Source organism: Folsomia candida, unplaced genomic scaffold (assembly GCF_002217175.1).
Source record: "Folsomia candida strain VU population unplaced genomic scaffold, ASM221717v1 Fcan01_Sc018, whole genome shotgun sequence".
Classification (NCBI taxonomy): domain Eukaryota; kingdom Metazoa; phylum Arthropoda; class Collembola; order Entomobryomorpha; family Isotomidae; genus Folsomia; species Folsomia candida.
The window spans coordinates 825,678-850,574 of record NW_019091210.1 but is presented as its reverse complement, the minus strand read 5'-3'; the positions used below and the strand labels follow the sequence as shown (position 1 = coordinate 850,574).

Here is a 24,897-nt window from a genome sequence, read left to right as displayed (position 1 = left end):
CACATAAATACGTTGCGCATGCAATATGAAACACATTTACTCATGCTAAACTTTGTGTTATTATTACTTTATTACAAAATCATTTGTGGAGAAGACAAATTAATTATTATTAGTCAATTCGAGTTTTAGGAAATAATGAATAAAATACACAAAAACGAGTAAAATGTATGAATCAAATTATCTAAAGTGGAAAACATTAAAAGTATCATACTCAAAAACAAAACAATTACTAATCACACAGAATCACCTTAACTACATGTGCCAAATTTAATTACGAATAATTACGAACACTCCCCCCTTAAAATTAACGGGTGCGCCACTAGCTTCAAAAATGGGTCGAAAGACGTCCACCATTTCCTGGACCTGAATTTATCATAAAACCGGATATAGACAAAATACGTAACCTCATGAAAATTGTTTTCCTAAATTACCACAACTCCCGAAATTTCCACGTTCTTAAATCCTCTACTGTACAAAATTATATCGTCAATGTTGTTATAAAAGTCGACCTGGTTGATAATAGCGTCCTCGAAGTGGACCGCTTTAATGCCTAAAAACAAAGAATTAGAAATTCTAATTTAGAATTACACATAGCTAAATTTTGCCAATATTTTTCAATACCCTTGAAAATCACAAAACTTCTTAGGACTTCAACCACCCCGGCGGCAAAGTTCTCACCCTCCAGGACAAGCTTGATCTCGTCAAGATCCCAGAGTTGGAACGATTCCATTAATTTCTTGATACAATTGTGACACGAGTTCAGCTTCAACTCCAGCTTCTTGACTGACGGGAACAATTTGACAATCTGTTCCCCAAATTTATCCTCAGTCTGGCAATAACTGCGTGTCTTAAGCGCGAAGGATTGAACTCCGCGGTGGCGCTTCCAAAGGTTCAGATGAGTTGATAACGAGGTCCGCCCGAGGTAGTGGTTTTTGAAGCAGAGGGTTTTCAGCTTTGGGAGGTGCTCCTCATCAAAAAAGTCAAAAATTAAGTACCTAGATGGCGCATTGATGATGAGCGAAGTAAGATTGGTCACGACGGGAACATCAAGATTCCGACCCTGCGAGATTTGTGGGCAAATTGTTAAATACAGGGTGGTTTAAATGTCAGGTTACAATGGAAAATTTTCCAATTGGAAAAATTCGTAAATTTCCATTAGTTACGGATTTGGGATTGAGATTTTTATTAATTTTTATCAAAACTTGTGGAACACTGATGACAAAATTCTTAAAATATTGAATGTCAGAGACAAAATTTCGGTAACTAATGGAGATTTGCGAATTTTTCTCATTAAATAATTTTCCATTGTAACCTGACATTTGAACCACCCTGTATGTATGAACCAAGGTCTCTGCACTTGGGGGGTTGCTTTGGAGATGAATTCGAAGCTACAACAGGTTGTGTCAGTTTATTCGATTTTTAAAATTTAAAAATCCGGAGTTGGAGAATTCGCAAAATTTACCCTCTGTTTTTAATTCGTAACTCTTGACAATGTAAAAATATAGAGAGTAAATTTTGCGAATTCTCCAACTCCGGATTTAATTTTTTTTTAATCGAATAAACTGACACAACCTGTTGTAGCTTCGAATTCATCTCCAAAGCAACCCCCCAAGTGCAGAGACCTTGTGTATGAACTAAATTGTACAAATAGATTAAATTAATCTGATTAATCAAATCGCATGGTTACTTGTGTAGTTACTGGATAGTAAATATAATTTTCATGAGCATCGGCGTAGCCAAAATCCAACTTGATCAACGAATCCTTCATGGGATGCAACATCGATGTCACAGTTGCCAAGTTGAAGTCAGGACAGGCCACGTGGTGACAATTTACCAATAAAAACTTCAAAATTTGGAGATTTGTACACCCCTTCAAACTCGGACAGAACGAGGCCGTGACGTCCAACGAGGTCAAAGTGGGGGCAGAATCGATCAATGTTTGGAGCAGGGGTTGAAAAGCGTGAATTCCTGATGTCCCGTACAGCATGCGTAGAGGAATTTGAAACTTAATCGAAGTCAAGTTTCGTTGAACGGGTAGTTTTTGAAGCACTTGACTTCGACCTTTGTCCACGTTTGCGTTTCTCGAAGTGACGAATATGGAAATCTGTTGGATCTTCGTGGACTTCAGGGTCCTCAAACCATGGAGAAATGCGGCCACAAATTTTTTCCGACTGACGTGAAATTCAATTTCTCTCGTGACTTGAGATACGTTGAGCTCAGTAAAAACCTTGGCGATAACGTCATCAGTCCGCTTCGTGGGGACGGAGGGGTCGAATTTGTCCAGGATGCGGAGGCCTCGGGTTAGTTGGTCGTGGACAGGGGTCGCCTGATACAATCTCGGCCCGTCGCAGCGGAAAAGTTTGTTGACGTCGAGCAAGGCCCGCTTTCCTAACAAACCAGCACCGGCGTCGCCCCACTCGCGACACACGAGACGAGCCATTTTCAGCTCGGACGTTGTAAGTTTGGCGAAAACAACGTCGAGAATCTGGTGGAAATTTAGAATTTGGATTATTTAACCAAAGCAAGTTCAAGTTTTAAGAATTTTGATGACTGACCAATGGATTCCTCAGAGCTTTTGACATGGGGCTGTTTTCGTCGGCAAAAGCTGTCGTGGCTGGAACTAAGCAGATGAAATGGAAAATTAATATTTCAACTTAATTTAAAAAATAGTTTTTAAATTCAAATAAATCGACGTAGGTAAATAAAAAATGGACGACTAACCCAAATTTGGAAAACTAGTTTCCTCTCTTGTCGAACATGATGACCGCAATTTCATATTGTTAATTCTATTTCTAAAATTCCAAACAAAATGTAATTATCAGCTGTACATTTATTAGTTTCAAGTTTCATTAAATAAAAACTGCAGTAGCAAACTTGCAATACAAAATACGTACGTTAATTATTATAAAGTCGATTTCGAAATTCACCTGTCTTTAGCTTTACTAATTAGCTTTACTAATCTTTAGCTTTCTTTGAATAAAATCAAACTCACAGATTTGCGAATAAAAATTGCAACGCGAAGTAAAATTACGAATTTATCGGTCTGACTAAAAATATTTCCCTGCTGGCTGCTGGCTGTTGACGAGTTCTCGTCCGCGTGACACAAGCCGGGGCGCTTTGAGATGACGAGTGCATGTACATAAATGTAATAAATACATGCCATTTGAGTGGCCGGAGATCATCTCATGTTGAGTTTGAGATGAGATGAGATGGTCCCTAAATGAGATGAGAACTCACCTGAGACAGATTTAATGTTGTAAGATGGGATGAGACGGGCTGTGATGAGATCAGATGAGTTTTAGTGAGAAGAGATCAACTCATTAAGAAATTTAGTCACTTTTGTGGGTGCTTGTGTTCAAATTTTAGCTAGTTTTATCTGACGAAATGTGTAGTATTATTGAAATAATGTTCGATTAATACACATGTTGTCACTGCATGTTTATAAGATGGGTAAGGATTTTATGTAAAATATAGGGTACAAAGCGGGTGAGTCATGAAAATGAACAAATTTTAGAATACGAAGGTTACCAAGAAATAATGAATGCCCTCATTAAAACGTAAATTTTAATCATTCTTATGGAATACTCAACTATGAAAGGCTTTTCTTTCATCATTTTTTAGTATATCGAGTTCCAAGTTGTAAGTAACCCACCCCATGGGTTAGTTACAAGACTCATTATTTACATCCCCAACAACAAGGAAACCACGTTATTCGACACCCTCTCCAAATAATTGAGAAAGTACCCCATTTCCACCCCATTTCTAATTGTCCCCACCGAGCTCATAAATTCCAGATTGATAAAACACGGCAACAATGACCTTAGCAGCTTCACCCTATACTTATTTCTCTCATTGCCCCAATGCATCCTTTGAACATACGTCTTCGACAACATTCCCGTCCTTGCTACAAGACATACCGAGTTGAATTCGAGCATAAAAGCTGCGCAGAATATTATGGCGCAGGCCGCCAGTAAGAACAGCGACCCATCTCGGATCCCAGTAATCAATTCGTGAATGACATAGTAGATCGCGAAGGTCGACAAGGTCACCGTGATGAAATGGTGGGCACACGGGGTCACCATTTCGCGAAAAAAGTCGCTCTCAATGATCCCCATGACGCGGAGAGCTTGGTACATTTGGATGGACGCGGGGAATTTGAGATTCCCGCGGAGATGGATGGACCCCCCGTGTAGGACGGGGAGTAGAAAGAACATCCAGCTACAAAGGGCGACGATGGCGTAGCCGATGATGAGGACGGAAATTGCCAACGTGGACAGCATCACCATCGCCCAGTAGAGGCTGATTGATCCCGTGATGATCCGGACGGTGAGGGTGGGAAGGATTCCGAACGTTTCAAAGTTGAAGATTGAGCGGATCGTGGCATAGAGTGGGTTTGCGGAGGAGAACGTGGCGACAGAAATCATTACAGGGGCGATGTAGTCGATCAGGTTGTGGAACACGGTGAGACCAACGGTTGCCCGGGTGTTGTGAGTGTCGAGAGTGGTCCCCCTGGGGGCAGATGGGTCAGGGATAAGTTCTGTAAAAATATTGATGAGATAATAGATAAAATTAATTAGCGTAAATTTTTCTAAGGAAAAAATTGAATTTTAATCTGGAAAATATTTCAAAGCTTCAGACCAAAATCCCGCATTTTATTATAGAGATTGCAATGTTTTTAGCGCTAATTCGAAATGCTAAAAAATCACGGGTTTTAATTATACGACATAGAAATTTGACGACAAAATATTTTCGGGAAATTTAAATTTCAAATCGTAGAGGACAAAATTTAAGAAGTTTTAATTACCCATCAAATACTTCTCCAGGTTTAACATTGCTTCGTAACACGTTACAAACTTGGCGGGACCTGGTCGTCTGACAAGAACTGCCGCGAAGGGTATCACCATGGCTAAGAATCCGGTTGAAAAGTACGTCAGCGATACTGTGATTGGGTGCTGCATCACTTGTTTCGAAGCATACACGACATAACACCCGACCAACATTAGGGGCAAGATGAGAAACGTGGTTAACCCCATCATTAGTTGAAATAGACGATAATGCCGCCCTGATTTTAGTGGTATTGCTCTCTCCGTTTTTTCATTCCATTTAAAAACGTACGCTAAATAGAGGGAACTTCGTTGCGTGGAGTGGATCGTGGCACGCAAGTGGTCACGGTGAAGTTTTTCGAGCATCGCGATGCTACCCTATTTTGGTGGATAAAGCGAGAAAAAAATCATGGGCCTGTTGATCGGGCCACCTTATTTCAAGCTTCAGGGTGTTATAACGGCCGCAGATGCACTCTTAGAAACCCAATATTTAAAAATACCAAGGTTTGTGTTCATACATATGTAACTTTACCAAAGTAGTACTGATTCGTACTGATAAGTAATATCGTGCAGTAATACATATCTCGGTATTAAAGTTTTATCATATTAGTAGCCAATTTTTATAACTTTAATACCAAGCGGTGGCAACTTTAACCCCGAGAAATCATTAGCTGTGTGACTACAACAGATTTCTGTAAATATATTATAAAGTTTATTAAATATGTAGGATATTCTACAGAAAAAATGCAGAAGAACGATGAGTCACCAGATGTTTCAACTTTAGGGGTATGCACTTATTCAAGTAAACATTTTGGACCATTATTTATAGAGTTTCACCCTCCTCGGCGGAGGAATGAAGGTCCCCTTCGCAGTGGATCTTCCTGACTCGTATTTAAATATGTACATATTTAGATATATTTAATTGAGTCGCAAAACAACTAAATATATACGAACAAACAAATTTAGAATAGCTAAGCAATTATAATAATTATCACCATTTATGCACCTTGCACGATTTTTTAAAATTTTAATGCAACCAAATGATGAATAAATAATTGACTTGGCATTTTACGATGCATTTAACCTAGTTGTTTTTCATTTAAATGTAACTTTGACATTATTTTATATTCTTAACATGCAGTAGACATACCTGTGCAAATGATTTTCACTTCACTCAGCTTCATTCTTTCTAACCTCTAGGCAAACCATCCTTCATTCCCCTCACTCAGAGAAGGAAGGCTTCAAGGCGCTTCACTCATCAAAATTTTGAGAGAAATCTCCTTCAATCCCTTCACTCACTCTCATCACTCCACTCACTCCCATCACTCATTCTTTCTTTCATAACCTTCACTAATGCATTTTTCTTGCATCGTGCGAGTCACACATGACTCGATTGTAACACTTATATAATTTTGAACTTCATACCGTGCTTATCGTTATTTATGTATTAAGTAACTTCATGTAATATTTTTTAACTAGTCCAAAAGTACCTCTTAATGCCGAATCGAAATACTTTCAATCAAAAATTAATTGGGAAATTCATGTGAAACTTATATAATATATTGTGAGCAAGCTCGACTATGGACAAAGATGCATTCATGCAGCTTTGTCAACCTTTGTCCAAGGCGTCAAATTCGGGAGAGAATTTGGGCTCAAGTTTTACGACTTGACCGATGACCCTTTCCCACACCGGATGGAGAGCAACAACGTTGCATTAGAAATAAGGTTAAATGTATGCATGTCTGGATGTATGTATGTATGTGAGTCAAAAAAGAAAAGAAAAGATTATTCTGTCTTGGGGCTTTGGGTGAGAAGGGAATAAATGCTCTTATTTGGACATCTCAATTTGCCTCCGTGTACTTACAAACTCATTTATGCGACAGAAAAGTGACACATTTTTCACTCCGCATTTTTATATGCAAACACACGTACATAAAAATTCCAAATACAATTCACAAACTTCACCCGTGTTTACAATATGAAGAGCAGCTTACAAATTTGACGAATATATATTTTGTTTCTCTGTTGAGATAATAACAATCAACAAAATTTATTTATTTGTGCCTCGTATCATATTGAAATATATAAAGAATAACACCGGTAATTACGGTTAAGATAATATATAATCTTTAATCAAATATACGAGGAAACCATACCATTTTACAACACTTTCGTCCTCTTTCTCGTTCCACATGTTTGTGCCTGGGCTGCTTTCTGTGACAATTTTTCTCTTCCTGGATTTTTTCCGGTCGTTAACTTTCTTCATTAAAGTTGGAACGCGATGTTCTTTGTGCAAGACCATGTTTTCTAAAGTTACCGGAAGCAGACTTGAACATCGAGCTCTCCCCAAAGACCCGGTCGATGAAAACAATCTTTCCGCGCCACCTGTCGATGCCGGAATTCCTAAAAATTGTTTTGCAAGTTTGCTAAGTTTAGGAAAATACGTTGGATTTTGCGCCCAGAATTCAAGCGGGTCAGATGTTGAGGGTATCCGCGGAAGAGCCAGATAGCGGTCCACTTCGTCCGAGGTGAATCCTGGTTCTGATGGAATGGCTGCCAATTTTGAGAATGGGTCATTCAGATTCGGGGTTGTGGTTACGGGAGTACTTTTAGGTGGCCCATTTGGATAAACCAACATCCTAAGAAAGTCTGTAGCTTTTTCTGCAGCGGGTGTTTCCAATTTTGTAACTCCATTGCAGCTAATATTCACTATATTTATTAAAAATAAGCATAGAAAGTGTCCATGAATAAGTTTATCAAAAAATATGAAACATTACTTCGAAATACGTCCAACTTTTGTCTGGGATCAAGTATCGCACTAATTATGATGTGATTGTCCAGCGTGATTTTCTCGCCAAATCGACGAATTATTTCTTGAAGTAGCTGGGATTTTAGTGGTGTAAAATGTTTCGTTTTGAGTTTTGCGATCTCTTCAAAAAAGCGGACAATAAATTAGTTATAAAGGAAATATATAGGGAACATCCATGTTATGTCATCAAAAAGGAGGGCGGGTAATGTTGTTTCGTCTCTTGCTCGCGTTATCATAAGAAGGGAAGCGAAGAGATAGGTAAATGTTAAAAATCGGTGCTTTCCTAATGACATAATATATGGATGTTCCCATACTTCAATTTGTAAAATATTTACATACCATCAAATGTTGGCACTATTTGATAATAAATTAGGCTAGAAGTAATTCCGTCGGCTTGTAGAGAGTTTGTGGCTTCTGTAATAGGGGATAAAAGATTGCGTAGCTCAACCAAAATTTCCATATTTTGCATTGTTGGAATTTCTGGAACATGTTTTGGTCTCCTCGGAGATATCCAGGCTTCCAGAATCAAATTAGACACCGTTTCATAGACAGACTCCTGTTAATATGGATTTGAGTTATTTATCATTCTTGAGTAATGCAGCCAATCCAGAATATAAAATATATAATAAAGTACCTCGGTCAATCTTTTAAGAACATAAAAATTTGAGTTCCATCTTGTCGGTGCCGGCTTAATCAATTCCTTCCCCATTACATTACTTAGTCGAGCCCGCCAGTAATTGGACTTTTTAAAAAAATTCAAAATTCCATGAACGTCTTTGAGTACCCTTTGACTTTTAGGATTCCGACCTATCGCATCCTTAGCAAGAAGTTGAAGGGTATGAGCGTAACAAGAAATTCGAAACACTAGCCCCAATGGAACCTCCAGTAGTTGTTCGTCGTCATCGCCATCTAGTTCAATATCGTAGCGGTCGTCCGTTTCCATAATATCCTCGTCATGCAATGGTGGTTGATCCGGAATTTGCAAATTGCCTTCATTTTCATCATCACCAGTAAAACGTTCATCTTCATCGAACCAGTCCCGAAATGCGGATACCATATTGCGAGCGCCGTCAGTTACTAGATATCCAATCTGAAATAAAAATTTCTTGTTATTAATGGGTGTTGGTTTAATTCGTGCCGATGTTTTTTGGAGACCTTATGCAAATTTACGAAAACATTGACATAGCCGAAATGGAAGTATTAAGGACATGATTAGTATAAATTTCCGAAAGATTAATTAGCAGTATATTATTCATCTCATAAAATATGTACTGTTCATCTCATAAAAAATCGACCTCAAAGTTGTTACCATTGTTTGGACACAAGTTCAAATATTGAAATGTGAAATCGGGATGAGTTAAATCAGCACGCTTTATATTCACTCCTTAATTCCATAAATATTGAAAATTGTTACCTTTTCTGTACTGATGTCTAGGTGTGACAAACACTCCATCAATTTCAGTTTTATATTCTCTGCAGTATGTCGACTGTTGAATTGGCGAACTGCTAAAGTTGCAGTGACAATTTCCCATCATCCCTCACTTTCTTTTATATATTGTGCCTTTAATCCCATGATTCCATCTCCTCGCCTACTTGTCCAAATGTCCGTGGAGAGATGCAAATTGTAGTTTTCGACCGTCTTAATTTCCAAGATTAGAGCAGGGATTACCTTACATAAAATGCAGGATTTAAATATAAAAATAAAATTTCAAGAATCGTGAAATCATGAATTTTACTCACAAGTTTTGCTACTGTCTGTTGAAGGTTCCTAGAAATTGTCCATCGTGAAGGTATATTTAGTCGTGGATTTATTTCTTGAATTAAATTTCGGAATCCCAGCCCTGATACGAATGACAAGGGGAGCCCATCTACTGAAACCAAGTCCTGCAAATTTGCCACAAATTTTTTCTGCAAAGGATCAGCATCGCTGTAACTGGGGATGCTAAAAAATTCTGATAAACTATGGCTCTGAATAGTTGATTTCTGCTCAAGATTGAAGTCATTGTGACAATTCTAAAAGTACAATTACGTTCATCAACCAATTTAGCAGTTCCGACCCAACATCAGTAAAGTCGAAATATTTGATGTTTTACCACATAATGGCGATTCCCGTTATTTTTGAAAGAGTTGGTATTGAAGCTAAATCTTTTTTCCTGACCAGCGCACGCCTTACATCTTGCATAAAAGCTTTCCGAACCCATAAGATGGCCTTCATACTCGTACTGTTTTTCGAACAACACTTTGTAATTGATACAATTTTCAAATCCGGGCCGTTTTCTTAGCTCGGGTGAGGTTTCACCTTCCTCAATACCGTTTATCTTCTTAGATTTGGATTGTTTTTTAAATTTTGCTGCTTTTGTCTCCTTTGGTGTCGGGACAGTCCCATCCTCGTCGGCCAGATTTTCACCGGACTCCATTCTTCACTAAAAATAATGTTTCAAGCATGCTTCATAAATATTGCTGAATTTTAAGATTACAGAATTAATTCATATTTAACTTGTATTTACAATATGTTTCGCTTTCCACTGGCTAACTGCAGTACAAATTTTTTGTTTAGAGTTTCCTTGTGTAATTTTTACTATTGAAAAAGTTACAGCGTGAAGGAAGTCCTCCCCGATCAACAAAAATTATTACTTTTGCGTCAAAGTAACGCATCCATGGTGAAAATTTTTAACAAACAAAAAAAGGCGTGATTATTGCATAAATTTTGTGCTAAGTTTGGTGTGCACCGTGAGACACGCTAAATTTGCATTAAAAAACTGTAACCTATGGTTGAAAAATTATTGCACCCAAACGTGCTGAGATATTGCGTAAAAATACCGCACCAATATCTCGTCAATACCCACATTACATGAGGCGTTAAAATCATGCAATTTATACGCAATGAATGGTGGGTGCGAAGAGACAGGCAACGCGCGAGAGTTTGAATCTAAGAGAAGCGTGGTATTTCCTTTTCTCTCCCACCCTCGCAGTCTCGTAAATTCCCTGTTAATTTAATTCCCTGTTAATTTATCTGTTGTCTCAATGTCGCCAAAAAATATTACATAATTGAATTCCCCCCTGATAAATACAATTCAGTGCCTGTGGAGCTTGTTCCAAGTCACTGGGTTATCCCCGCAGAGAAAGTTTGTCTCTGGCCACCAAACTCTGGGCCAAGTATTAGAAATTTGATAAAAAAGGGCACTGCTATTCCTGATGTCAAGTGGGGAAGAGTTAGCTACGCTAGGATTATTGGGAATTACGGTAAATAGCTATTTAATTCAAATTATGAGAAGTCATTCCAATTATTTTACATTTACTAACAAATATCATTATTTTAGATGATTATGAAGTTGCGACAAAAAAACTTCAAGTAGCCGAGGACACTTCCAACTTGGAAAGTGAAACAGAACCAGAAAGCAGATTAAGGAGCAAGAAGATAATTCCCGATATTCAGCCCAGCAGCACACGAAGGGATGTAACGTCTTCATCCGATGAGGAGGATAGCGACGCGAACAAAAACAGTCCTCCGTCTGGCTCACTTCTGGATAATTTGGAGCTGGGTAGGCTTATAATACTGCCACAAATATTTTATACTAATCATTATGGTGATGCTTTTTAGACCAACCATTGAGCATTCCTGAAATAATTCCCGAAACTGAAGAGCAAAGCAATCTACAAGTAGGAAATCAAGTTGAAACTGGAGACACCTCTTTTGTTGTTGTAAATTCGCAGGAGTTAAATGATTTACGGCTGTTGATTTCAAGTTAGTACAAGCAAAATAATTTTATTAAAATTGATGTATTATGTTAACGCTTTGTAATCACGTTGCAGGGACAACGCAAAGTGTGCTAACTTTGTTGGAAAAGCAGGCTGAAGACATTAAAGACATTAAGGCTTTACTGATTAATGTGAAACAAAGGCCGGATGGTAGGAAGGCTCCCAATTTCAGTGCCATTCCAAAATTACCCCTCGACAACGAGGTAGCACTGGCGGAGTTTGAATCTTGGCTCGAGGTGGATTCAAATCGCGAATTACTGGTACGATTTAATCGAGATATTTTACATGCATAATTAAACTTTAATGTTTTTTCTTATGTTTGATACTAGGTTGAATATTTGGCATTTTCAACTGCGACACAGATCGAGGCGAGCACTAGAAAAAATTATTTACGAATGAATTTGGCAGGCGAATTAATTTTACGGGTAAAGGAACCAAGACATCGATGAAAAACCTAAAACTATTGGAAGTCGTAAAAGGTGCTAAAATATATTCTAAAATGAAGAAAATTTTCTAATTGTTGGTCTCTATTTAATGTTTAATTGGATTGCAAATTTCAGAAACCGTGCGAAACGTCTTTACAGTTGAGTCCGTTCCCGATCCCAAAAATCCCAGCGGCCGTATTCCCACTGATGATATAATTCAAACTGCAGCAATGAATTGGTTTCGTTCTTCAAAAGGTAGGTGCAACGACGACGCTCCCTCGGGAATTGCATCATAATCATGGATCGAGATGGAAAATCACCGAGAAACATTAGGCGAATAATTGCAAAACGGGTTAGAGAGAATCTCACTCGTGCAAAAAACATACCTGCTATTAGTAATAATCTTGTAAATTTAGATATATGTGATTCTGTCGTTGAGGATAGCGATTCAGGTAGTAATATTAGCAATAATGATAGAAGCAGTAATGTTATCCATAATAGTGACGAGCCATTAGTTTCCGATTCACTAAGCGACAATGGTGTAGTAGAAAATAATAGGAATATTTTAGATTTAACACGGGACTTGAGGGACTGGTCGCTTCGGCATAACATAACGGGAGTAGCTTTAAACGATCTTCTACGCATATTTAACTTTTATCAAGAATTTAGATTTCTTCCATTGGATAGTAGGACATTGCTTAAAAACTCAATTAAATACTCTATGAAAACTATCGGTCAGGGTCAATATGCACACTTTGATGTTATTCAAAATATAAAACGGCAAATAGATTCCAATTGTATTCTTGCTTCTGGTAGCGAAATTAAATTAAACCTTATATTTAGTTTTGATGGATTGCCCATTTCTAAGAGTAACAGTAACCAGTTTTGGCCAATTCAAGCAAAGTGTGAAGAAAGTACGTACGGGGTATTTGTCGTGGGTTTATTTTATGGCAAGACAAAACCAGAAACTATTGACGAATACTTGATGGATTTGATAGCAGAGTTAAAAAGTTTGCGAGTTGGGATTAGTTACAATAATTTGAAAATATTTTGTAAGGTTTCAAAAATAATAGCTGATGCGCCAGCCAGGAGTTTTTTAAAGCAATGTAAAAGTCATAATGCATACAATGGATGCGAGAAATGTATAGATCCAGGTTTCTGGAAGGGACGTGTAATTTTCAGAACATTCGATAGTCCACTTAGGACAGATCAAGATTTTTATGTTCAAAAAGATAAACACCACCATGTAGGCATTTCCCCGTTTACGGAGCTTAAAATTTTGATGATTTCTTCGGTTCCTCTTGACTACATGCACCTCATTTGCTTAGGTGTGGTTAGAAAACTATTAAGAAGTTGGGTAAAAGGTACATTGCCATTTAAATTATCTTCTCGTGATATTTCAACTTTATCAAGTAAATTAGTATTATTTTCGCATAGTTGCCCTAAAGAATTTTGTCGTAAGCCGAGGTCAGTAAAAGAGTTAGATATGTGGAAAGACAGAGTTTAGAACTTTTCTTCTTTATACAGGACCCGTCGCTTTAAAAGGATTATTGTCGCCGAAAAAGTATACACATTTTTTAAATCTTTGCGTAGCAGTCACGATTCTTATAACTACCAAGGCGCAAGCAAATAATTGGAACGATTATGCACGACAGCTTTTATTGAAGTTTGTTAAAAATGTTCCCAATTTATATGAAGAAGAGTTCTTATCATATAATATGCATTCTCTTATACATATTAGTGATGACGCTTTAAAGCATGGCCCGTTAGATTCTTTTAGTGCTTTCGATTTCGAAAATAATATGCAAGTAATAAAGCGCTCGCTACGAGCTCACTATAAACCTTTTGAGCAAACTGTGAATCGCACTGCTGAGAGAGAAAATCATAAGTACCAGTCCCCTGTGAATTTAAATAGACACTGTATTATAAAATCGAACGGAAAGGATCATTGTTTTATATTAAAGGATGGGAAAGTAGTTGTTATAAGTAGTATAAGTAAAGATAAAAAACATATAAATTGTAGAAAATTCAAACACTCGGACAACTTGTTCACTTGTCCGTGTGAAAGTAAAATTTTAGGAATAATTAAAGTTAGCAAATTATCAAATAGCGTAAACATAATAGGTATTAATGATATTGATAAGAAATGTTGGTTACTCCCGTCGGATAAAATAGATGAAAACATTTGCATTCCCTTGTATAATGTAACAATATAATTTTTGTTATGAAATAAATGATTTTGATAAAAATTAATAATTCGTGTTATTTGACTGCAGTAATTGCATGGAGTTTAACTGCAAGTTTTGCATAAAATTATTCGTTTCTTTTGCGCAATATTCTACGCTCTAAATTGCATTAATTTGACGGTTATTTCTACGCAATATTCTTGAGGCTAAATTGCATGAATATGACTGTCAATTCTATGCAATATTGACAGTTTATTTTACGTTAAATATCTAGTATCTTTTCACGGATTTTTGCCGGCCATCAGTTGCTGCAATTTAACTGTATGACTTTTGCGTAAAAGTGATAGCTTTTGTTGATCGGGTCGGCTCCCACTACTTCGTGAATTAATCAATTCACCAACCAGCGCAAAACTGAAAGTTTCTGGTGAGAAGTGAGAATTTTGAGCTCAGTGAATTCTCCTGTGTTCGCTCCCTCAACCTTCACTCTCTTCACACTTCGTTCCCACTCCCTTCACATTTCATTCTCATCATCTCGCATTTCACATCCTTCACTCGCCTTCACTTTTTTTCACTCCCTCATCGTGAGTGAGGCTTCAATTCGCCTTAAATGAGTGAAGCTGCACAGGTATGGCAGTAGACATTGGAGTTTTAAGGTAAATATACAGTTAACTATAATTTTACTGTTTATGTATTAGGCGCCGTCCATAAATTACGTAACGCTGGCTGACATGAGCAGGATAGGGAAAAAATCCTATCTTGCCCATGCTAGCAAGCGTTACGTAATTTATGGACGGCGCCTTATCTATAACTATAACATTAATGGATTACAAATATGATGTATTAGTGTCCCAGTATTTTTTGATTACCCTTAATTTTTAAATTATTTTATTCCTACAAATAAACAAATTTGGCCAGACATACATAAATTCCTAGACTGGGTACGTATGTTGAATTGTGCTTTATTGACCTAAATTAGAGACCTAAATAAATTCATAGTTTTGTTATTTATTTATGTATATGCATGGACCGCGCATTAAGGATTTTGTCGATTTTGATCCAGTTGTAATGTTCGTGATAAGTAATAATTACGAATAAAATGAAGAGGTTATCGTCAAATGCCGGTGTAATTGGTCACGCGCTTTATTGATGCCTCAAAGCACGCATCACGATACTTTGGAGTCCATAATGGTGATAGATCGGTCCTGAAATAACGTTGTAAATAATGGAAAGGTCAATTGTAATTAAATAGCATTAGATGACTTTAAGTAAAAATGTATTAATAATAAATAAGTGCATATGTAAAAATTGTAATTGACAAATTTTCTACAACTTTGTGTAGTTCGGTGGACACAAGCTACATACATATAAGCTAATTAGCCGTGTAGTTCTTTATACGATCAAATTCAAACCAGCTTTTACAATAGACTTTTACAAATAACTTTTACATCAATTATATTTACGTATTTATAAGCTTTAACCTTGACATTTATTTATTAAAAGGAGAACGTCGTAAATTTGCATTGTCTCTGCATTCTGATGTTTTTAAGCTTCTTAATTAATAATCTTACCCCATCCCAAGTATTTAATTACAAATTAATCGTAGATAATTACATAATTACGACTGAATTTCAAGTGTAAATTGGACTTTTGAGATGTTTTGTATTTATGTTACCATATATGTAAATATGTTATGTACATATGTATGTTCACTTGCGGTCAGCTTTTCAGTGATACCACACATTTATGCGGGTTGCGGTGACCTTCTGCCCTTTAAGATTAGCGTCTTAAATTACAGAAACTTCCTAAAGTTAAAAAAGTCCTAACAAATCTGAAGATATAATTCGTTGTGATCATTTTACAACAAAAATGAGAAAATATTGGTACATAAATTGAAGCAATTACACTTTTTATTCATGACTTTGAGGACTACAATATACATTTTTTCCGGATGAGCTTGTCTTATCTCTCTAATCATCAATTATTCTGCTATATTTTTTATGCAGTCCGAAATTCGAATAGTCATAAATACAAATTTCCAAGAATTTAACATTTAGTTTTAAATCCTTACGTCCTTATCAATCCTTCATGAGTAGTGTGCCCATATGAGTCATGCGATACATTCTTTTTTTAGTGAAAAGGGCCACCTCTAATATTAGCTTTCTCACTTTTCCAGAAACAAGTTGGTGATTATGGTTACCAGAGCGATTTTTATGTAGCTCATTTCCAGGAAGACTATATTTTGCATGTATATGTATGTACATTTGCAGTGAAGGGTTAACTTTTACCATACATTCTCACATATTTTTGTCCAAACAAGTTGAAGTGCATGACTGGAATAATTCCAGTGGAATTAGAAAAGGGTTTTTTTCGTTCCTAACGTATTTATAAATATACATATTGCACATGCATGCTGAAATACCCTTCAAACTGCCCAAACTTTTCCATCATTCGTGACCTGGAGTTCATACTTTGAACAACGTATTTACTAAATTGTGAGACATTACAAAAACTCTGAACCAGGCTGCAGCAGCAAAATGCCAAGCATTCGAGATCGTACCAGTTCCTGGAAGAACGGCACTCCTCCCCTTAATATAGATGTGAGTAAATAATTTAAAATTTTTCTGCATAAACTTTTTTCTTAGGTGGGGTTTTTGCCATTAAAAAACACTTAAGCTAACATGTTTGGAAAAGTGGTAATACATTTTCTATTTCTGAACCGTTTTTTGTGTCCTGGGTCAATTATATTATATGCACCAAGAGTCTAAAAACGAACTTTCAACGATGAAATCTTGTTGAATTCGGAGAGAGATTAGGTTGAAAAATACTCTCAGAAATCATTTTTGAGCAAGGGTTATACAAAACTCGGGATTAATTCGAAATTCTGCTCATAAAAATTAAAATTTATGTCTTAACCCAAAAAATTCATGCAGACTTAAATTATCAATTCTGTCGTATTTATTTAATATAATGTACTCAACTATACGTATAAATTTCAAATAATGCTCATAAATATAATTTAGTAGTAATTAGATAATTGGTTTTGAAATCTCACTAAACGTGAAGTCGATAATTATCTATTTAATAAAGTGTATTAGTGCAATAGCGTAGTTACTGAACTTCCCATACTTATACCTATGATTATTTGCTAAATTAACAGGTCGTATCCGCCATTTGTTCACATTTGCCTCTCTCCGACATCAAAAATTGTCGCCTCGTTTCCAAAATGTGGGATGAAGGAGCCAAAATCACGCTCAAAAACGAAAGCACGACCCGACTAAATTTTTCCCTCCATCCCGACGATATCCAAAAGAACGCCCGGTTTTCCCAAGAAATGTCCACATTCGGCAGTATCATCAATATGAACATAGTTTTCCGACATGACCCCAGAACCTGTGAGTACAACAAGTTCAACAAGGTTAAAAGCGTGTCATCCTTCGCTTCGAAATTGTTAGCCGTCCCAAACCTGAAAATTTCCGGGACAATTCGGGAAACGTGGCAGGACGCTATCCTGCAAAAAATCCTCCTGAAAGGTATCAATATTCTGGTCCGAGTCGAATTGGATTTGTGCTACATCGCTCTTCCAAATTTGGGAAGGAAGACGGCCTCGTCTCCCGATACCTTGGTAAAACCCGGGTTTTGTGAGGGCAGAAAATTCCACGGGGTGAAAAAGTTAACCTTCTACATCTCCGATTTCCTCTGGCCAGCCATGGACGAAAAGTTGTACGATATGGTAACAGCCTTTCCCCAAGTGGAGGACATGTCGGTGAATAAATACAAACTTTCGACGCTTTGGAAAGGGGACAAGTCGCCATTTCCAAGGTACATATTTTGATTATTTGGAAATTTTTTAAAATAATTAAGTTAAATTAATACATAATAGTTATTATTTAAATACTGGGAAATTAAGTTAGTTGCATACAATACCTACATAAATTCTGAATATGATATGATCAATTTTTAAATCTCTATGCAAAATTTATTTTTTAATCTGAAATCTATGCCACATTTTTCATAAACTCATTTCATTAGAACGAACATATTTAGTTTTAAAAACATTACACCAATACGTAATTTGCGTCAAAATATAAAAACGTTTCAACATTTTTGTTGGAATTTTCATAATTTATCGTACTTCATGTCCCATCAATTTTTATCATTTCCTAAAAAGTCATACAAATTTTCTGATATGACTTGAAATTTAAAACGCTGCAAACTAATACATATAAGTACATATTTTGAATAGGTCGTAAAATATGACCACCTTGTTTAAAGACTATCTCTCCGATTATTAATACTCTGTGACACTTAATAAATTTTCCTTCAATTTTTCTTCATTTTTCCAAAAATTTTTGTACGATTTTCTCTAAGAACCTGTGAAATGAGATCTACATAAAACGTTGCATTTTATAGCGTAGTTAACTTCAAAATTTTTAATTAGATACTAAAAAATCAATCTTTTCCCCATATTTACAGCTCCGTAAGAAAGCTGACCGTTCTCCACCTCACATCAGAATACAATCTTCCATCCCTTCTCCAAATGACGCAGCCCTTGACCTCCCTCTCCCTCAATCTTATAAAACCCTCCACTCCGCAAAATGAAGAAATCCAGATCGACACCGCAGTACGAGATCTTCTCTCAAAACACGCCCCCACTTTGGAGCACCTCACCCTCGGATTGAGCCATTTGCGGTCAAAAACTGCCTGGAAACTGCCCCTGCTCCCAAAGGTTAAGCGATTGCAATTGTACGTTCCGGCACGTCGGAACGATTTTGAGGTTGAGTTTGACTCTGGGAAGGAAGATGAGAAATCAAACGTATTTCTCGCTCTGCCCCAAATGAGAGAGTTGACCCTAGTTTTCATGGGTAATTGGAGGGGGGAGTGGTTATCTTGCATGGAATCGTTGTTCCCTTCTGACAAGGGAGTGGTAGGCTTAGGGGGAGTGACCCAATTTGAAATACGAGACCAGTGGGAAAGCTCTGAGGTTAGTAGACCGGCTAGAATTTTTGAAAAGGGGGAGGCAATTGATGGGAGGTATATTCAGATCTTGAAAATATTTCCCCACGTGGATAACAAGTTTATGGAATCTTTAAGAATGTATTATTTGGGCAAACCGAACGCCAAACTTGGATCGGATACCACCACGCCAAGTTTTAGTGAAGGTTGTAGGTTATGGGTGAAACCATTGGTTATGAAAGGCAAAATCTGGTGAGGAAAATTTGCTAATTTGGACTCTAAAGAAGCCAGTATTGCAATAATACAAAGCGGTATTAATACATATTTAATTGTACCAGAGTGGTATTGATAAGTAATACTGTGGTGTAATAGCTTGACATTTTGGTAGGAAGGTATAATTTTAGTACCAAACGGTAGCAACTTTAATACGGAGAAAGTAATATCTGCGTGTCTATACCAGATTTCTAACAGTGTGGAGGAGCAATTGGTTGGACAAATTTTGGCGTACTTTTTCGGTGACAGTTTTGTATATGTAATTATTTTTAATTAAATTATGCACATTAAGAAAATAATGCTTGCAAGTAGTAATATGATTATTATAACTTAATCTATGAACATATGTAGATAGGATTAATGAGTAATTTAAGTCCTATATTAATTAATTAATAATATGCATTCACGCAGTATTTTTTTACCTCTTGAGTAGAAATTCGAAATAAAAGTGTAAAATTGTTTTTTAACCTTCTGGTGCTGTCAGTCTGGTTCAAGTGCCGGGGGATTGGAACTTAGTACCTGGGAAACGTCACCCAAAAGTTCCGAATCCCTGGACTTTTTACTTATGCAAGTTACAGGGAAACGGAACCCACTTGTCGCAGGATTTAGCGGGCTTCGATTCCCCGGTACCCTCTTACGCAAAAGTTACGATTCCCCGGAACCCAACATTTTTCATAAATTGAATAAATTTCCGCACAAAATTTGCATTATCTCAAATTAACCTCCCACAAACGAAGAACATTGGATAAAAAAATTAGAATTTTTTATAGTGGCAGAGGTTCTTAAAATCGCAAATTTCTGACAAATTTGAGGAGCGGCAAGCTCAAAAAGGTCCGCGGAATCGGAACCCAACTATTATTTATATATACAAATTAATTTTGGGTTCCGATTCTGCGGACCTTTTTGAGCTTGCCGCTCCTCAAATTTGTCAGAAATTTGCGATTTTAGGAACCTCTGCCACTATAAAAAATTCTAATTTTTTTTATCCAATGTTCTTCGTTTGCGGGAGGTTAATTTGAGATAATGCAAATTTTGTGCGGAAATTTATTCAATTTATGAAAAATGAAAGAAAAATGTTGGGTTCCGGGGAATCGTAACTTTTGCGTAAGAGGGTACCGGGGAATCGAAGCCCGCTAAATCCTGCGACAAGTGGGTTCCGTTTCCCTGTAACTTGCATAAGTAAAAAGTCCAGGGATTCGGAACTTTTGGGTGACGTTTCCCAGGTACTAAGTTCCAATCCCCCGGCACTTGAACCAGACTGGCTGTTCTGCACTCACTTTCAAGAATTTGCGACAAAAATAAAATATTTCAGAGAACATCGTTAATAGTTTAATTAATAGTTTAGTTAATACGAAGGTTTAATTCATTTAATGCGTGAGAGAATAATTTACATATTAAATTTTGCAAAAGTACTTAACTGTATACATTGTACTTGTCTAATTTCTATTAAAATTGTTAAATACAGATATGTACATAAATACATACTTTACCATACTTATTTTTTAAATCACAAATTGTCAGTTAAATATTTTGGAGAAATAAAAAAAATTAGGTATTTAGTTTAAAAAAAATATTTATGTAAAAGCGTTTTTTGGAATTATTAAAAACATTGCAATATTTAGTTGATAGTAGTCTTCAATAAATCAGTAAAAGAGTACGTGATCTGTTACCTACGTATGTATATATGTACCATCCAAATTGCTGTCGACGCCTTTAGCTATAAATACAGGATATGAATTCAAAATGATTTCTGAAATTTTGAATAATGTCAGGCATTATTTCGAATATATGCATAAATTATTACATGTGTACATATGCCTATATACATAATTGTTGAAATATTGAAAATTGGAACTTTGGGAAACTTTTCTGTTTAATTATTATTTAGATAATTATTAATACTAATGCAATTACGTATGCATGTACATATGTTAAATATCCATACGAACTGTAATTGCAAAAAATGTGTTCTAAAATTCTCACATATAATCTCCGACGTCAAACTTGCTAAGTATTGTTTCCAATTTATGGTTCAAATTGTGTTCAAATCATAAGACGTAGGCAATTAATTTTTAATGCAAGCCCTATGTAAACTCGGTAATTTGCAGACACGCCGCGCTCCAAATTTATGTTATGCTTGTTCTTTGTAAAGTTTATGCAAGTCAAGGGCGGTTTGGTCTAGTTTGATTTGGTTTGGTATGGGTCGTTTTAGAGAATTGGGTCTACTATTTTTTTCAAAATTTTGTTTTTCTTTTGTTTATAATGCGAATACGGCCGGAAACCACTGTTTTCTTTTGTCTTAGCAAATGTGTCTTGTTTTTTTCAAAATTGTTCTGTTATTTGTTTACAATATAAAAACAACCGGGGGCAAATAAACAAAACAAACTAAAACAAACAATAAACAAGCCCTACGCTCACTTCAATGTTTCGATGCAGGGTTGCGTACTTAAGGGTGTCACAAAGAAATGCAATTTTTCAGAAAAACTCGTCCTTTCAACGCTTATGTTTCCATTATTGTAAGAATATGTACGGCATCATTTATTCACCCTAAGAGTCAAACCATTTCACAAGTTGGCATGAAATGCAACGCGTTACATAATACTTAAAAGAGTGCATATGTACATATTTACATATGCAGGTAGGTATTACAATACTTCTGTCATAGGGGCCACTCATAAATTATGTGACGCAAAAATCCAGGTTTTCCAGGCCCCTCTTTAACATACCGTTGGAGCATTAGATCCCTCTCGCACTACACAATTTATGAACGGCCCCCTCGCGCGTCACACGAGTTGTGTGACACAACTCGATTGTTCATTGTTTTCAAATTCCGTCATAATTTAAAAGAACCGTGACAATTTAAAAGGCACCAAGACCAAGGTCATACATTGTTGAAAAAACCCTTTATAAACCTACTCAGCGCCATGACCCTCATCAGTACCTACTCAACCTAAGCGTAGTCATCTCATCATGTCGTCTCCCGTGGCTTGTCTCATCCTTGTAAGCAAATTTTTTAAATTTCGTTTTGTAAAAATTTCAAAAAAATATTCAAAATTTCCATTTCCAGCTCGTCATCATCGTCGCCAGTGGTCAGGCCGACCACGAAGCGGACTTCCGAGCAAACTACGATAAACTCAAATGTCACAGAGGATACGTTGGCAAGTTTACGCCCAAGCTGGACGGGGTGCTCAAAGATTGCACTTCGAAATCCATTGGAGCTTATTTCGTAAGAAAATATGCGCATTTATTTATTTAAAGTCGAGAAATTTACGCATGAAATTGTAGATTTATGAACGAAATTTGGCATGAAAACCTATTGCAAATTATAAGCAAGGTGTCTTTATTATGAGAAAACATGCAATTTGCAAAGTTTACTCGACTGTTTATGTATTTTTAGGACAGATTTTTTAAAAATAACTATTTTGTCTAGTGTTACTTCGCCTGTGTCGAAACGGGAATGGGAGCCTTCGTAGATGGCGCCTTCTACGATCCCGCGCGTCGGGAGGCTTTAGAGACGCTTTTCGACCCCGCTATGCCCGTGAGTAAGGCTACGATCGATACCTGGATGAAGTATGCTACAATTTGTGAAGACGAGGGTAAAAACTTGGGGAACTAATTTTTGTAATAAGTTTTTTTTTTAATTTCCGTAAAATTTAATGTTTTTTTTCAGCCATTAAGAAAGGATTGAAGATTCCTGCAGATTACTTTGGTGATTGCAAGGGTTATGAAGAGATGAAGACGTGCATAGCAAAGTCAAGGGTGAGCAGATTAATTAAATATGTAATTGTTATTAATCATGGTCAATTTAATTGGGAGTTAATTAATTTTTATGACAGAAATGCCTTGTGTGAGAAATCTGGCCAGTTTTCTCAATAAATTTGATGTTCTATCCAACGAAAATTGTTTTGATTACATATAAATTCTATATTTTACATACATTTCTAATTTGAAAGCAATTAAAATTTGAAAAAAATCATTAAAGAAATTTGAAATTAAATAAACCAACAGGTACATAATTACTGATGTAATTTTTTATTATTATTTAAACTTATGTTAAAAAAAACTAAACTTCTTCATCCTTAAAGTTGTTCCCTGCCCAAATTTCTATTAAGAAGATTAGAAAAAGTTAAATTTGCATGTATAATCTTTCGTTTCTTGCTGGTTAGATACATACATTTACATTTCTAACACTTCAAAGCAAGAAATGCAAGGTGCAAGAAACTGCAATAAAATACAAGAAAGATGCCATTTAGCCGCCCCAACTATGGACTATAGACGCGGAAAATACTTACTAAAGTGGTTACTGTCTCCATGCATTTCTTCCAAGCTAAAAAAATAAGAATGCAAGAAACCACTTATTGCGATTATTTATTGCAAGAAGTGGCGCAAGTTATGGCGCAAAGTACTTGTACGTATGTATGTACAAGTGCATTTTCAGAATAAGATAAAAAACAAATTACATATATCTCGCACACTTTGGACCTATTTTACTCACAAAAAAATTGAAGTCGTAATGTAGAATTAGTATAAAATTTTAACTTCAACATATGCTGAGGGCGACCAACGTCACACTTTTTTTCAAATGCTACAAAGCTTTAATTGTCTTTAAGAGACGCCATAAATACTTTTGCTAGGCATATTGCATTGTTCCAAATAGAATAATTCACTTGGAAGTTAAGACCTAATTTAGGTACAATTTAAGACTTAAGCATAACAATTTGGCAAATAATTTGTAAATAATACTTAATGCAATCTTTGTATGAAAGAAGTAACTTGTAGACTTGTTTCGTTACAAAAATCATGCTAGCTTTGTTCCTTTTAACCATATGCCGATCAGGAGCGGTTTGTTTTGGTTCGGTTCGGGTTATTTATTTTTTATATTGTCAAAATTCTTTTGTGCTCATTTTATTCATAATTTGACAACAACTGCGAACAAAGCAATAATAAAAATATAAAAATGCCAGCTCTATATACACTTGCTTCAACTTCAAGGTTTCGATACGGAGCAATAAATATAATGATGTCACAAAAAATTTGAATTTTTCTGGCAAAACTCTTCCTTTTCTTACTCATTTTTTGCATATAACGCAAAATGTATGTACATGACATCATTATCTATGGATCAGCACCAAGATTCAAGCCGTTAAATAACGGGCGTGTCATGACACAAAATGCAAAGAAGTGCATAGGTAAATAGATAGATATCTCTGCAAGCCTGCGTCACACTCGATTGTTCATTGTACACAAATACCTTGCTAAATTTGAGACAATTTAAAAACCACCTAGCCGAGGAAGGTCAAATTGTTGAGAAAAACCTTTAAAAACCGAATTTACGCCATCACTCGCTACTAAACCAAATCGTTCTTGTCATGTCTTCTCCTCTCGCTTGTCTCGTCATTGTAAGAAAATTCTTTAAATTTTCAAATTTAGAAATTGTTATAAAAAAATATTTTCCAAAATTTTGTTTTCCATCTCGTCATCATCATCGCCACGGTCCAGGCCGACCATGAATCCATACAAATTTCTAACAGATAGCTCTAATACTTTGGAATTTATCACCAGTGACAATGCATTTCCAGTTGGAAATGCATTCACGACGATTTTTTCCAGCAATTAAGAAAGGGTTGCGGCAGTTTACTCTGGGTGAATGCAAGGACTGTGAAAAGATG

General features: G+C 36.2%; 4 protein-coding genes across 5 annotated transcripts; 2 read left to right on the top strand and 2 right to left on the bottom strand.

Annotated features, from left to right (window-relative positions):
- Nucleotides 1–60: 60 nt before the first annotated feature.
- Nucleotides 61–3,111, bottom strand: LOC110857303. Of its 2 annotated transcripts, none has more exons than XM_022105919.2 (7): nt 2,895–3,111; nt 2,722–2,792; nt 2,556–2,620; nt 1,688–2,485; nt 622–1,060; nt 432–550; nt 61–363 (listed from the first exon to the last, which is right to left on the bottom strand). In XM_022105919.2, the coding sequence occupies exons 2-7, from the start codon at nt 2,774–2,776 to the stop codon at nt 268–270; spliced, it is 1,572 nt and encodes a 523-aa protein (XP_021961611.2). In that variant the 5' UTR covers nt 2,777–2,792; nt 2,895–3,111; the 3' UTR covers nt 61–267. The 2 variants fall into 2 exon arrangements, with proteins under 2 accessions (XP_021961611.2, XP_035713766.1); XM_035857873.1 differs by having other exon boundaries at nt 2,928–3,111.
- A 3,822-nt stretch (nt 3,112–6,933) lies between these two features.
- LOC110857401 (zinc finger BED domain-containing protein 4) lies at nt 6,934–8,689 on the bottom strand. Its single transcript, XM_022105999.1, has 4 exons — nt 8,267–8,689; nt 7,972–8,188; nt 7,601–7,753; nt 6,934–7,532 (listed from the first exon to the last, which is right to left on the bottom strand). The coding sequence occupies exons 1-4, from the start codon at nt 8,687–8,689 to the stop codon at nt 6,934–6,936; spliced, it is 1,392 nt and encodes a 463-aa protein (XP_021961691.1).
- A 7,775-nt stretch (nt 8,690–16,464) lies between these two features.
- LOC118438020 lies at nt 16,465–19,644 on the top strand. The gene is made up of 3 exons (XM_035857690.1): nt 16,465–16,599; nt 17,160–17,821; nt 18,476–19,644. The coding sequence occupies exons 1-3, from the start codon at nt 16,537–16,539 to the stop codon at nt 19,209–19,211; spliced, it is 1,461 nt and encodes a 486-aa protein (XP_035713583.1). The 5' UTR covers nt 16,465–16,536; the 3' UTR covers nt 19,212–19,644.
- Nucleotides 19,645–22,178: 2,534 nt separating this feature from the next.
- Nucleotides 22,179–23,181, top strand: LOC110857434. Its single transcript, XM_022106028.1, has 5 exons — nt 22,179–22,228; nt 22,296–22,454; nt 22,659–22,824; nt 22,899–22,987; nt 23,065–23,181. Exons 1-5 carry the CDS (start codon nt 22,199–22,201, stop codon nt 23,077–23,079), a joined length of 459 nt encoding a protein of 152 aa, XP_021961720.1. The 5' UTR covers nt 22,179–22,198; the 3' UTR covers nt 23,080–23,181.
- Nucleotides 23,182–24,897: the final 1,716 nt, after the last annotated feature.